The following is a 14,231-nucleotide window of genomic DNA, read 5'->3' as shown; positions in this document are numbered from 1 at the left end:
TTCCAGAGGCAGGTATAAATATACAAGCAAAAATCAGGCTAGGGATAACGAAGTTAGTTCAATCAGGGAGGATGAGGCCCTCTTCTAGCAGTTGAGGTGTGAACACCATAGGAGGAGAAACTGCTTTTGTAGTTGACTAGCCATACACAGTCTTTGTTTAATCCTGAGCTGATGGGATCATCTCGTGCACATCAGTTTGGAGACCACTGTGTTAGTCTATAAGGTGCCACAGGACTCTTTGCCGCTTATACAAATACAGTATAGAAAACAGGCATTTGGCAAGTCATAGAATTCCACATGTGCTTGAAATCAAAGCAAGGGCATACCTGAGAAAGTGATTGTCTGAGACGTGTTATTTGTGAATTGTGGCCTGCAACGTCCTGTTCTGAAACCATCTGCTTAAGCTTCTCCTTCTCAATAGCTATGCTGTTAAAGGCAGACTTCAAAAGAGAATGAACTGGGGGAAAGAAAAAACAAATATTTCCTGAGACAAAGTACTACACCTTGCTTGTAATCAATAATAAAGGTCGTGACCCCCCCCCCAAATTTACAGAAATAAGAAACTAAGGCCCAAATTTTCAAGAGTTCGTGCCCAAGTAGATTGCACACATGCATCAGTTGAGTTTGGCACGCACACACAATGTGAACGTGCACATACACTTGTCTTACGTGCACATATTGGTGGTTGTGCACATGCAAGTTGGGTATGTGTAAAAGTGTGCGTGTTCTTTTGAATATTTGGGCCTAAAGCTATTTTTCCCCCCTCTCTGTAAAGCAAATTAGTCTGTTCCTTAATTTTTCTCTGCAAATAGTGTAGTATGTATGTCATTTCTGCATTTATGGTCTGCAGTGATTTAATACTGCATTAATAAAGAGGATTACTTTGATCTTGAAACTTTGATGATCTAACACTGTGGAGGGAAGCAGTGGGTAGTATGTTTTTCCCATTTTATGTATTAGCCAACATTACAGTACACAGAGCCCATACAACGTAAGTTGTGTAAGACTGTTTGCAGCTCATGGTCACTGCTGCATAAACATCACTGCATGGTGTTACAGTGTGATTATTTCAAATCCAGTTATCTAAAGCCTTTGTTCAAAACAAACAAGCAAACAAACATATAAAAGGAAATCCATCAATAGGAAAAATAACACTTCTGGTCATTGCTAAATGTGGTTTGGCTATGCATTCCTTGCTATTAGAAACGCCCTTGTATTTTTCAAAAAACCCTTTAAAATAAAACAATTTCTTTTTCATTAAGTATATTCAACACTTGAAATAATCAGCCCATGTGCTCAGAAATGGAACATTAAAATATGAGAAACATTTCTGAATGACAGTTTTGACAATTTCAACAAAGAAACACAAAGGATGAAGGAAAATAAACTTTGACCTTTCCCATACATAGTATGCCGCTACGTTTTTCTTTAAAATGCTGTTCCTTTTTTGGAATTACGAAACATTAAGGAATAAAAACCTTTTTTCAAGCAAATTCTGCCTCTCATCCCTTACCTCTCCCCAATTTTTATAGGGTTTTTTAATTTTAGCCCTCTAGATTTGAAGTATAGAATCAAGAAATACAAAGTGACTACTGAAACCTTACTAATTAGACAAGAATCACTGAAATGTTCACTGCTTCCTCATTCAAATTCTTGAAGACGGAATAAAATGCAATGCTAACTGCTCCTATGTGAGCTTAAAGAGCTCCCTTTCCTTCTCTTCATGGAAGTGTTTTCCTTCATTAAACACTTGTACTTCTCCCTATTTCTGTAAATATTGACATTATTATCTCTCTTTAAAATAAATCTTACAGATTTCTAAATGTTTATTCCCATTCAGATAGAAAGCTCGTGATCTTAAATCTTAGCTTTATTCATCCCAAATTTTTATGACCGTTCTGAAAAATGTGACCCAAAATGTGGGTGTTACATATGGAAGGCCAAATTCTCCACCTCATAAATGGAGACAATTCCATTGAATTCATTATTCTCACTTACGTCAGCAATAAATTTAATCTGGTATTTGTAAATACATTTATCATTTCATGATCAAATTAAACACAAATCATTGCATATTAAAACAGAATTGCCTAAAAATGCATGTAATTTCAGTTCAAAATGTACATTTTATATCAGGTGCATCAAGTTCATTTTGTGGACCTGGCTACAGACACCATCAATTATGGTCCCTGCAAATTCAAAGTTCAGTACTTGGGACATATTTTTTGTGTGAAATGAGTTCAACATATTTCAAGTCTCCCCCCCTTTCCCCGCCCTCCCCCATGAGTTTCAAACATACTCTTCTTTTAGGGGAATAATTCACACACCCCTTTGCTTATTGCAGGTCCCATGAGCTTGCTAACATGATAAACCAGCCAGCCCCAGACTTACTGATTTATCTAGTAAAATGTTTTCAGTTATGTTGGGGCCCAATCCAGTGCCTACTGAAGTCAATGGGAGTCTTTGCATTGATTTCAATGGATACTGGATCAGCCCTTACTTTAATTGCTTGTGTGACCTTAAGAACTCCCCCAATGCCAACTGGCAAGGGGGTTATAAGAATATCCTGATCCTGGTAGGTACATTCTGGTTCCCCAAAGACCATCATAGAATCATAGAAATTTAGGACTGGAAGGGACCTTGACAGGCCACCTGGTCCAGTCCCCGGCACTGAGGCAGGACTAGGTATTATATAAACCATTCCTGACAGGTGTTCCTCATTGGAGATTTCTAAAAACAGGTTAGATGGCGATTCCACAACCTCCCTATGTAATTTGTTCTAGTGCTTAGCAACCCTTAAAATTAGGAAGTTTTTCCTAACATCTAACATAAATCTTCCTTGCTGCAATTTAAGCCCATTACTTCTTTTCCTGCCCTCAGTAGTTAAGGAGAACAATTTATTACTGTGGCAAGGTGGACTAGGGCCAGAGGCCCCCTGCTGGAGGCCTTTCTGTGCTGCATCATCCTGTCCCAGAATAGAGCAGCTAGAAGTCCTCCAAGCAGTCTACAGTAGCTGCAGAAGCCAATCAGAGGGGCTGCTGCAGCGACCAATAAGGATTCAGAAGACCCAGATAAAAGGCAAGCAGCAGAACAGAGCCTTCAGTTGCTGTGCAGAGCTTGAAGAGAGAAGACTGACTGACTGGCAAAGCGGCAGGACCAGCAGGTCACTGAGTGCAGGGTGAAGCCCAGTGGGACTGAGCACAGAAGCTGTGCAGGCCAGCGAGGGTACCAAGATGGGCCCTGCTGGACTGGTTGAAGACTAAGCCCAGGGAAGCCTGCTGAAACACCACCGGCTGTGGGTACTGAGATGGGCCCTGGCTTGGTGGTTGAAGAAGGCAGTGCCTTTGGGAGAAGCCTTAGCACTACGGCCCCACACCAGCGCCAAGATAAGAACTTGGACTGTATACCCCAGAAGGGGGGACAGTATATGTGGCTCAGCTGCAGGCTGAGTCACTGAAGACCCGCCAAGAGAACCATCAGCTGGAGGAAGGAGGTTCTCAGGAAAGGCAAGTGCCACCCCGATGTAAGAACTAAAACCAAAAACAGGCTCACACCCCACCAACGGGGAGGCCGCCTGCGAGAGGTGGGTGCCACCCCATGAAAAAGACTGTGATGGCAGGCATATCGGCCAAAGAAAGGAGGTGCTCACAAGGGACAGGTGCCAACCTGGTTACAATTACCCTCATTTTTATAACAACCTTTTACATACTTGATGACTGCTATCATGTCCCCCCTCAGTCTTCTCTTCTCCAGACAAAACAAACCCAATTTTTTCAGTCTTCCCTCATAAGTCATGTTTTCTAAACCGTTAATATTTTTTTTTGTTCTCCTCTGGACTTTTGCCAGTCTGTCCACATCTTTCCCAAAGTGTAGTGCCCAGAACTAGCCACAGAACTCCAGCTGAGGCCTGATCAATGATGAAGAATTACTTCTCATGTCTTGCTTACAACACTCCTGCTAATATATCCCAGAATGATATTTGCTTTACCGGTATTACATTGTTGACTTATATTTAGTTTGTGATCCTCTATAACCCCCAGTACTCCTTCCTCAGCAGTCATTTCCCATTTTGTATTTGTGCAATTGATTATTCCTTCTTAAGTGTAGTACTTTGCATTTGTCCGTATTGAATTTTATCCTCTTTATTTCAGACCATTTCTCCAGTTTGCCAAGGCCATTTTGAAATCATGTGAGATCTCAAGTGAAAACCAGGGTCATGCTGGTCATTAATATCATTGTACGTACTCATACTATGTAAGGAGTTATGTACGTTTACCTGAAACATGCTCCTAAGGTCTGTATCAAGGCAAGTTTTCTCTCAGACAAAAGATGGTTATTCACCTGTCTCTCTGGCATGTAAATTAAGCATTGTAAGTTAACACAATGGAGAGTCATTTACAAAGGAAATCAATGGGTGAGGGGAGGGTGAGTGTGAAATTAACTGGGAGGCAGCACACATGAGAATAAGCTACTGGGGTCATCCTGACTCTGAGGTACAGACAATGAACTTCTGGAGATATAAGGAGAAGGCAAGGATGACATCCCTTGAGCCTGCACCAAGGAAATAATCAGGCAATGTGATTACATTCATGAAAATGGGATCACCACATACCCTGATTGGAAACACTGCAAAGGATATTTGGGTGAGATAAACTTCTATAGACAGCAGGTTAGCCTGTTAAGTTTAGTGTCTAGAAATTGTTATGATTTTGATTTATATGTAATTTTTTTTTCCATAATCCTTACTCATTATGTCTTGAATCTCAAATCTTTGATAATAATCTAATCTTCACTATAAATATCTGAGTTCTTCAGCATTACACAAGGAGCTGATCCTGAGTTTAATCATACAAGCTGGTGTGTGCACTGTTCCTTTGTGGACAGCAGATCTGATATTACTGTGAGTGTACAGTAGATGAGGGGCTGGCCACTACAGAGGGATGCTCCCAGGGGACTGAGGGACCAAGGTATACCTATTGTTAACCTGAAAATCAAACATAGGAGTGGCAGAGTCCAGAGGAGATTGTTTGGGTGGCTAACAGGCTGGTGATGTCAGGGAGCTGACACCAAATTAAGCTCAAGCAAGTCTTCCTCTTGCTGGAGGCAGTGGGTAACAAGGTGACTCTCAATTCTCGGTACCCTGAAAACCACCACAGAAAAGAGTCCAGGAGAGCTGGCTGTATTTTAAAGAAGCCTTATTGAGGGTGCAGGAACAAACCATCCTGATGTGCAGAAAGAATAGCAAATATGGCAGGCAACCAGCTTGGCTTAACAGAGAAATCTTCAGTGAGCTTAAACACAAAAAGGAAGTTTACAAGAAGTGGAAACTTTGAGAGATGACTAGGGAGGAGTATTAAAAAAAAAAAGTGCTTGAGCATACAAGGGTGTAATCAGGAAGGCCAAAGAACAATTGGAGTTGCAGCTAGCAAGGGATATGAAGGGTAACAGGAAGGGCTTCTACAGGTATGTTAGCAACAAGAAGGCGGTCAGGGAAAGTGTGGGCCCCTTACTGAATGGGGGAGGCAACCTAGTGACAGATGTGGGAAATGCTGAAGAACTTAATGTTTCTTTGCCTCACTCTTCACATACAAGGTCAACTCCCAGACGGCTGCACTGGACAGAACAGTATGGGGAGGAGGTGAGCAGCCCTCAGTGGTGAAAGAACAGGTTAAAGACTATTTAGAAAAGCTGGACATGCACAAGTCCATGGGTCCGGATCTAATGCATCTGAGGGTGCTGAGGGAGTTGGTTGAATGTGATTGCAGAGCCATTAGACGTTATCTTTGAAAACTCAGGGTGATTAGGGGAGCCCCGGACGACTGGAAAAAGGCTAATGTAGTGCCCATCTTTTAAAAAAGGAAGAAGGAGAATCCGGGGAACTACAGACCAGTCAGCCTCACCTCAGTCCCTGGAAAAATCATGGAGCAGGTCCTCAAGGAATCAATTCTGAAGCACTTAGAGGAGAGGAAAGTGATCAGGAACAGTCAGCATGGATTCACCAAGGGCTAGTCATGCCTAACTAATCTAATTGCCTTCTATGACGAGATAACTGGCTCTGTGGATGAGGGGAAAGCAGTGGACGTGTTGTTCCTTGACTTTAGCAAAGCTTTTGACACTGTCTCTCACAGGATTCTTGCCAGCAAGTTAAAGAAGTATGGGCTGGATGAATGGACTATAAGGTGGATAGAGAGCTGGCTAGCTTGTCGGGCTCAATGGGTAGTGATCAATGGCTCCATGTCTAGTTGGCAGCCGATATCAAGCAGAGTACCCCAGGGGTCGGTTCTGGGGCCAGTTTTGTTCAACATCTTCATTAATGATTTGGATGATGGGATGGATTGCACCCTCAGCAAGTTCGTGGATGACACTAAGCTGGGTGGAGAGGTAGATACGCTGGAGGGTAGGGATAGGGTTCAGAGTGACCTGGACTAATTGGAGGATTGGGCCAAAAGAAATCTGAGGTGCAACAAAGACAAGTGCAGAGTCCTGTACTTAGGATGGAAGAATCCCATGCACTGCTACAGGCTGGGGACCAACTGGCTAAGCGACAGTTCTGCAGAAATGGACCTGGGGATTACAGTGGACAAGAAGCTGGATATGAGTCAACAGTGTGCCCTTGTTGCCAAGAAGGCTAACTGCATATTTGGCTGCATTAGTAGGAGCATTGCCAGAAGATCGAGGGATGTGATTATTCCCCTGTATTCGGCACTGGTGAGGCCACATCTGGAGGACTGCATCCAGTTTTGGGGCCCTCATTACAGAAAGCATGTGAATAAATTGGAGAGAGTCCAGTGGAGGGCAATGAAAATGATTAGGGGGCTGGGGCACATGACTTATGAGGAGAGGCTGAGGGAACTGGGCTTTAGTCTGCAGAAGAGAAGAGTGAGGGGGGATTTGATAGCAGCCTTCAACTAGCTGAAGGGGGGTTCCCAGGAGGATGGAGCTAGGCTGTTCTCAGTGATGGCAGATGACAGAACAAAGAGCAATGGTCTCAAGTTGCACTGGGGGAGATCTAGGCTGGATATTAGAAAACACTATTTCACTAGGAGGGTAGTGAAGCCCTGGAATGGGTTACCTAGGGAGGTGGTGGAATCTCCATCCTTAGAGGTTTTTAAGGTGTGAAAGTAGAATGAATTATATTGAAATTATAATTCATTAAAGAAATGCTACTTGAAGGGTTTGTTGAAATATAGTTGTCAGGAAGAGAAACATTAAGGAGTGTGAGACAATGGGTCCTCAAACTAATTAACTTAGAGCTCCTTCTGAGCTAGGAGATTGGTAAACGTTAGTATGCAAATAAGATATATATGTATATTTGTCAGTTTCTGCTTTCTTTTGTCTCTTATGTTAAATTGGCTTTGGCTTAGCTGTAAAAATAAGTTATCTTGAGCCTCAGAGGGGGGCTCACATCTGGGTGCATTGGCAAAGCACTTTGATAATAAATAGAGTGGTCTGACAAATTATGAGTCCTGAATCTGACTTTGACAATTTGGAGGTTCCACTGAGATGGCAACCGTCTTCACTGGGGCCATGTGACTCCTGACTGTTCTTAGGATGGCCGTGGCAAGCTGGCACCTGGGCATTTGGCCCGAGCGGTCCTCCGCCAGAACGGAAGGGTACATGACCACAGTGACGTCTACACTATCGAACCTGTTGGTTCCCACTTTGTTCTGGTAGGGATCCCGGGATCTGACATGAGGAATCTGGTCAGGTAATTATTTCTGTGTTTTGTCCGGACTGAGGACTGTCTTGTCTCTGTGTCTATCCGTCCCCCCTGTGGTGTGTTTGAGTCTGGGCGCCGTCTCCGTCCGGGGATTGGCTGACCAAAAGGTTCCTCTCCCCACGGTCTGAGTGAGTGAAATCTGCACAATCGCAGCCGCACCGTGCCTTGGGTAAAACCCTTAGTGTGAAAGCAAGGGTGATTGAGGCAGTAGCCTGTGGGCTCCTTTTGTGTGTTGCACTGGGCGTCGCTCTGACGAACCCGACTTTCCTTCTTGTGTGATTGGTGTGTAAAGTCATCCTGTATGGGTAACCAGATGTCTAAGTTGGGACAGTTCCCTAAAGGAACGCCGGCTCAGTTTATGTATTTTAGGAAGAGTCCGGACTCCTGTAAATTTCTGGAAAAATGGTCTAGGCTAAGGGGGTCAGGTAGAGTGGCTACTACCACCACTACGCTTCTGTCCCCAGAAGCCTTTACAGCTATTCTGAGGGAAAATGGGCCCTTTTCCCACAGAAATGGTCTATAAAGGACTGCTGCAGGCAGAGAGAGAATCTGATCAAAATTATTTGACTATTGGGTAATATAATCAAAATCACTAAAGGATGTAAGGGGTTTCTATTGGAACTTAACTTGGCTGCTCCTGGTTGTGTCTAGTTGTACAAGATGGAAGTGTAATCGGGGTACAGTTGTGTAAAAGAGTAATCACAGTGCAAGGGATGTTAGACAAAAGAGAATTTTGTGTGTGTGTGTATAGCGCTAAAATCTGAAGCTGTGTCTCTGCTATTATCTGAGAATAAATTTATAGCTTGGTACAGCAGAGAAACTATTGCAAACATGGTCTGTTGCACAAGAGGGGAAACTGAGGTACACCACCTCATGAATTTCATAAATGACCAGTGAGTGGGGTAAGTCACTAGCCTGACTATAGAACAAAATAAGGAGAGCCTGGAGGTAATTCTTCTGTTTTTCCTGCAATTAGCAAGGAAATTTGTAAAAGAAAGTGGTATTATTATTAAGCAATAATCTGTCCCCACCGGGGGGAGGGGTGGGGGTGGAAATTGTTTCTCTTGTTTTTAGAGTCTACAAGCAAGCTGGCACCAGCGGAAGAATAACTCAGAATACCATGGATCTATGTTTTGTGTTTGTTTGTGGTGTTTGTCTTGTTGCTAGCATTGCTGTGTTTTAATGAACAGAGAACCTCATGACATGGGTGGGAGATGTGTATGGGAATGCAAAAGGCTAACTCAGGAGAATCCTAAAATTCAGTGGCCACTGTTAGGATCTTGGGACAAAGACCAAGTAGACGTCTTAAAAGACAAACTCGACCAACCTACAACTAAATTGGCAAAAGGAGAGTGATTGCTTCATGCAGTGGTGGGAAGAGGCAAATCGTAAGTGGACAGAATCAAAACTTGCCTCTCTCAAAGATTCTGGCTTCTATCCCACCAGATGCAACTCATTTTACTGTTGTTGATTTGTGCTCTGCTTTCTTTTCTCTCCCGGTTCACCCTGACTCCCAGTTCCTGTTTGCCTTTTCTTACAAGGGGCAACAGTACACATAGACCACACTGCCCCAGGGGTATACTGAAAGTCAGTCATATTTTTCCCAAGCATTAGCGCGAGACCTTGTTGACCTTGTTTTTCTGTCCAGGTCCACACTAGTCCAATATGTAGATGATCTACTCCTCTGTTCCCCTTCATTGTCTGTCTCTGAAACTGACTCTTTAGTGCTCCTTACTGCCCTAGCAAATAAGGCTCACAAAGCTTCTCGCTCTAAACTACAACTTTTTTAAGCTTCTGTCACATACCTTGGCTTTCTCCTCTCCCAGGGTTCCTGTGCACTTTCTCCCACCCACGTCCAAGCTATCCTTAGCTTTCCCTGACCCCGCTCCCCACGCCAGGTCCGGAAGTTTTTAGGCATGGCTGGATTTTGCAGACAATGGATTCCCCAATATGCCTCCCTTGTAAAACCTCTCCAGGAACTCACTTGATTCTCTGTGCCTGACCCCATGCCGTGGCCCCCTGAGGCCAATTCTGCCTTTGTTTCCCTCAAACAGGGTTTGGCTTCTGCCCCTGCTGTAGGGCTGCCTGACTATTCTAAGCCTTTTACCCTTTTCTGCCACGAACAATCTGGGTGTGTGCTTGGAGTTCTCACTTAGATGCACAGAGAAAAGAACTGCCCAGTGGCTAATTTCTCTGCCACTTTAGACCCTGTTGCCCTTGGCTTACCCCCCTGCCTGCGTGCTGTGGCTGCTGCAGCGCACCTAGTCGAAACGTCTGATTCCCTTGTTCTCCGCTCTCCTCTTACCCTCCTGGTCCCTCACTGACCTCACCCTGCTTCAAGACTCTGCCCCAGAAACCAAGAAAGAATCCTGGGTTGCCCAAGGTTGCTCTCTACATCCCGATTCCTTTTGGCGCTCGCCTACTGGCGCCTTTGTAGCCCCCTTTTCACTCTACCTGTCTCTGGCCACCCTGCTACACGGTGTTTCGCATGTCGGAAAGGAGGGGATGGTCTCTGCTGTAACTAAGACAGGATGGTGGGCCCCCCATTTTAGCTCTTTTGCAGCCCGCCACTGTGCAGCCTGTACCACAAAGCCATAATATTGGTTTTGTAAAAGTGGCCCAGGGGTTCCAGGGCCTGCCTCAAGCACTATTCTTGCACAAATGCCTAAGTGTCGACAATATGAATTTATATTGGCTATGGTACGTTTATTCTCTGGTTGGATTGAAGCCTTTCCTTGTTGCAAGGCTGACTTACTGTCTGTTGCCAAATGTTTGTTTAAATCATATTATGCCTGCCAAGGGAATTCCTGCTACTCTGTCCATTGATCAGGGTACACATTTTACTGGACAACTTGTTCAACACCTGGACCATATGTTGCATATCAAACACCTGTTGCACTGTCCCTACCACCCACAGAGTGCAGGTGCAGTTGAAAGACAAAATGGTGTACTTAAGCCTATGCGAGCTATGACTCCCGTTCCAGATTTGAACTTGACTCACAGTGTGCTCCTTCAGTATTGCAAGGGACTAATGCAAGCTGTAAGTCGCTTCCATTCACAGGTTTGAGTCGCCTGGCCCACGGAACCCACCTCCAACGCTTGCCACAACCTCGAGCCAGGTGATTGGGTCTATGTATGGCGCCATCATCGAAAGCACGCCTTGGAGCTCCAGTGGAAGGGTCCTCATCAGGTCCTGCTCACTACACAGATGGCTGTTAGACTATCTGGCATCGCTGGGTGGATACATGCTTCAGTGTAAAAAGGCACCATCCCCAGAGAACCAATCATCACCTCAGGACAACGCAGAGTCAATTTTGACTCCAGAAGATGATGTAGAAGAACAGTCTGCAATACCTTACAATCTATGCTCTCGTAAGGGTTGCCAGAAGCAGACTCTGTTCCTCGGCTGCTGGTATCTTATGGTCTGGGGAGACCACCATGACAATTCTTTTATCCAGCAGCAGGTGTGGATAGCTCAGACCCTTAATATTTCTAATTGCTGGGTCTGCAGCCACATCCCAGCCCACTCTCAAACTGGCGTTCCTGTCTGGCTATCCCACTCAAGTCCCCAGACCTCACTGGAGGGCCTCGTCCGTTTAACAAAATATGGATCAGCAATGACACTTGGGAAGCAGTGGGAATAAATGCAACTAAATGGATAAGTGTGGTGGAGGGAAAAGGTCATTGGTGTTGGGTGTGTAATGGGACAGGGCTGGATCTGGGGAAAAGCCGTTGCCTTCAGCATATTGTGGCCAATGGTGTATGGGATTATTCAAACAAAACTAAAAAGTGGGGGCCGGGTATAGAGAGATGAATTTTTTTCTCAACCCGGGATCAAACAGAGAAATCAATCTCATGTTCCTCCTACAGTAACCTACAGAAAACAATACAATCTTTCAATGTCATGCAAATAACACCACTCCTCATAAGGAGAATTACCCTGTACGCTTTGGGGGATACTACTCCTCCTTTGCAAACACCTATATGACAAATGGGTGCAACCGACCCTTCCTGGCTTTAATAGGCCATCACTGGGTGTGTGGGACCAGAGCTTATACCGAACTAACAGCTAATTGGTCAGGAATCTGTTATCCCCCCCCGACTCTTCCCACAATTCTGAGTGCTAGGAACCTTCCCTCAAGAACGCCTCCGCAATTTCAGGTGAAAAAGAAGGGACTTAACAGATGCCCAACGGCACGTAAATAACATAAGCCCCTTAACCTGGGAAGAGGCCATTGGCAGTTCCTTAATACCATTAGGGGGAGTAATACACCATACAAAAAGGCTCCTAAGGTTACAAGCAGTAGTTGAAATAATGGCAAATGAAACCGGACAAAGTTTAAGAGCCCTGGCCAAAGAAACAGGGGCAATCCGACAGATGGCCCTCCAAAACCATCAGGCATTGGACATAGTGCTGGCGGCAAAAGGATTTGTTCTAAGTGGCTTGCACGATCTATTACCTCATTGGTGTTGTCTGGTATATACACACACAGCAGTCTTTTCCAATGAGAGCACAAGTCCCTCCTTTTGTGATTATGACACTTGTTGCCAAGAGTACAGCTGTTAACCCATGTATTCTGATCAAATTTCAAACTAGGTAATTACATTTTGTTTACCTAAATCCCTGCTCTAGTTTCAACTGGGCACAGTATTTTTTCATTTTGTGTCCTAACCTGTTGTTTAAGATAACTGTAGTCCATCTCATAGACAAATACATTTCAAAAGGTACTAAATTTAGTTTCCTACTGGTGTTACTTTGTGTCACAGATCAGGAAAATCAATACAGAGACTGTTGGTTTCACAATGTTGTGTGAGAAATACTTTAAAGCATTAATATTTCAAGTTTGACATGACTTAAAATGATAAAGTAATCAGGAATATAAGAACAATTTATACTTGAATATTAACATGCATTTAGTTAAAGTCATATAGTTGTTAATATTTTGTATGTATTCATGTGAGCCCTTACTTTTTAAGGGGAAATGCTTGTTCAAAGACATTAAATTGTAAGCAACAGGACTGTAACATTTTATTCTTTACTCCTAGTTAATTCTAGCATAAATATGATTTCTTATTTAACTATTACCTAAGAGGAAACTTGAGGAACCAAAGACAATAACCTCATAATGAGCCCACTGAAGAAGCACTAGTTTGGAGTATTTATGGAAGCCATTTTCACTCTTTCAGGCTAAAAAACTAATAAAAAATGATGATGCATGACTGTTTAAAGTTAATCTTAAAATACAATACATTAAATCTTGGAACCAGCAGGGAGGCTAGTCAAATGGAAATAACTAATATTGGAAAAAAGATTATTCAAACCTACTTGTGTTCTTATATTACACACACACACACACACACACACACACGTATGATTATAGACATTTTTATGACTGCACTAATGGAAAAAAATATAATTTCAATAGATACAGAAAGTCAACCAAGACACAAGGTGATTGAGATCTTTAGTCATGTTACAAATTACATTAAGCTTTTAAAGAAAGATTATTATTTAGCTAATTCCCCACTGAATCTATTGTTTATGGGACATCAGCAAAGTGATATGTCTAGAAGATATACTACAGACTGTGTACCACTAGAGTGATGCAACCCTGAGGGTACAGAGGTCAATGAATACTTGCAAAGTAATCTTTAGTGTGTAGACAACGGAAAAAGAACATTTCAAAACAAAAATATAAAATGTACTTATAATCAGAAAAGTGTGTATAAAGCAGACTTTAGGCAGTTCAGTATTTCTTCCTTCTCAACAGCCTCCAGTTGTTTTCTCTGCTTATAACTAAAGAGAGATTATTTTTTCCTAACTCTAGCTCTGCAAATTCTATGTGGGAAATTTTCAAACAAGCACCTTTGTGCTTTTCTCCCACACTGCCCCTCGAGCTTGGGAGAAGCTCCTTGTAAACATCCACAAAACTAACTCCTTATCCTCCTCTGCCAGGAAGCCTACAAAACTTGACCAATCAATAGACTGCTAACGTGCTGAAACCACAGTCTAACATGCTAACCGATATTGTCTCATTATTTCCCCCCAATCTGGGTGTATCCATCTTTTGTCTTATACTTAGATTGTAAGCTGTTTGGGGCAGGGACTTTTTTGTTCTATGTTGGTTCAGCACATAGCACAATAGGGTCCTGGTCCATGACTGGGGCTCCTAAGTGCTACAATAATATAAATAATAAAATCAGATTATTCTTTCTACCTTTTACCTTATCACCGGTAATAAAGATTCTACAATGAGAACTAAGCAGAGACATTGGAAAAGGTGAGCAAGGCACAATGCAATCCAGCTCATTTTTCCATAGAGATAAATAGATCTGGTTTTCAAACAAGCTTAATTCATCCTATTCCTGATTTTCATTAAATGTCTCCAAAAGTGGAATGCTCCAAAACAGTGATATTTGTTGCTGTCTGAATCTCTAACAAACTGTTCTTTGATGCACTTTGAATATCATTCAATCTTAACCCATTCAGCATTGCATGTGAATTCTGTAG

The 14,231-nt window shown here is 43.1% G+C and overlaps 1 protein-coding gene across 13 annotated transcripts in view; it reads right to left on the bottom strand.

The window, feature by feature from the left end:
* The window catches only part of OSBPL6 (oxysterol binding protein like 6), a 230,339-nt gene that overhangs the window by 71,012 nt on the left and 145,096 nt on the right, over positions 1-14,231 (bottom strand). For all 13 annotated transcript variants that reach the window (XM_073306022.1, XM_073306013.1, XM_073306012.1 and 10 more), the window contains one exon: positions 327-457. In XM_073306022.1, coding sequence (XP_073162123.1) covers positions 327-457 — 131 coding nt within the window. The remainder of the gene's footprint in view (positions 1-326; positions 458-14,231) is intronic.

This window comes from Lepidochelys kempii, chromosome 11 (genome assembly GCF_965140265.1).
Source record: "Lepidochelys kempii isolate rLepKem1 chromosome 11, rLepKem1.hap2, whole genome shotgun sequence".
Taxonomy (NCBI): Eukaryota; Metazoa; Chordata; order Testudines; family Cheloniidae; genus Lepidochelys; species Lepidochelys kempii.
The sequence above is the reverse complement of the archived record's forward strand: the minus strand, read 5'-3'. Positions and strand labels throughout refer to the sequence as shown.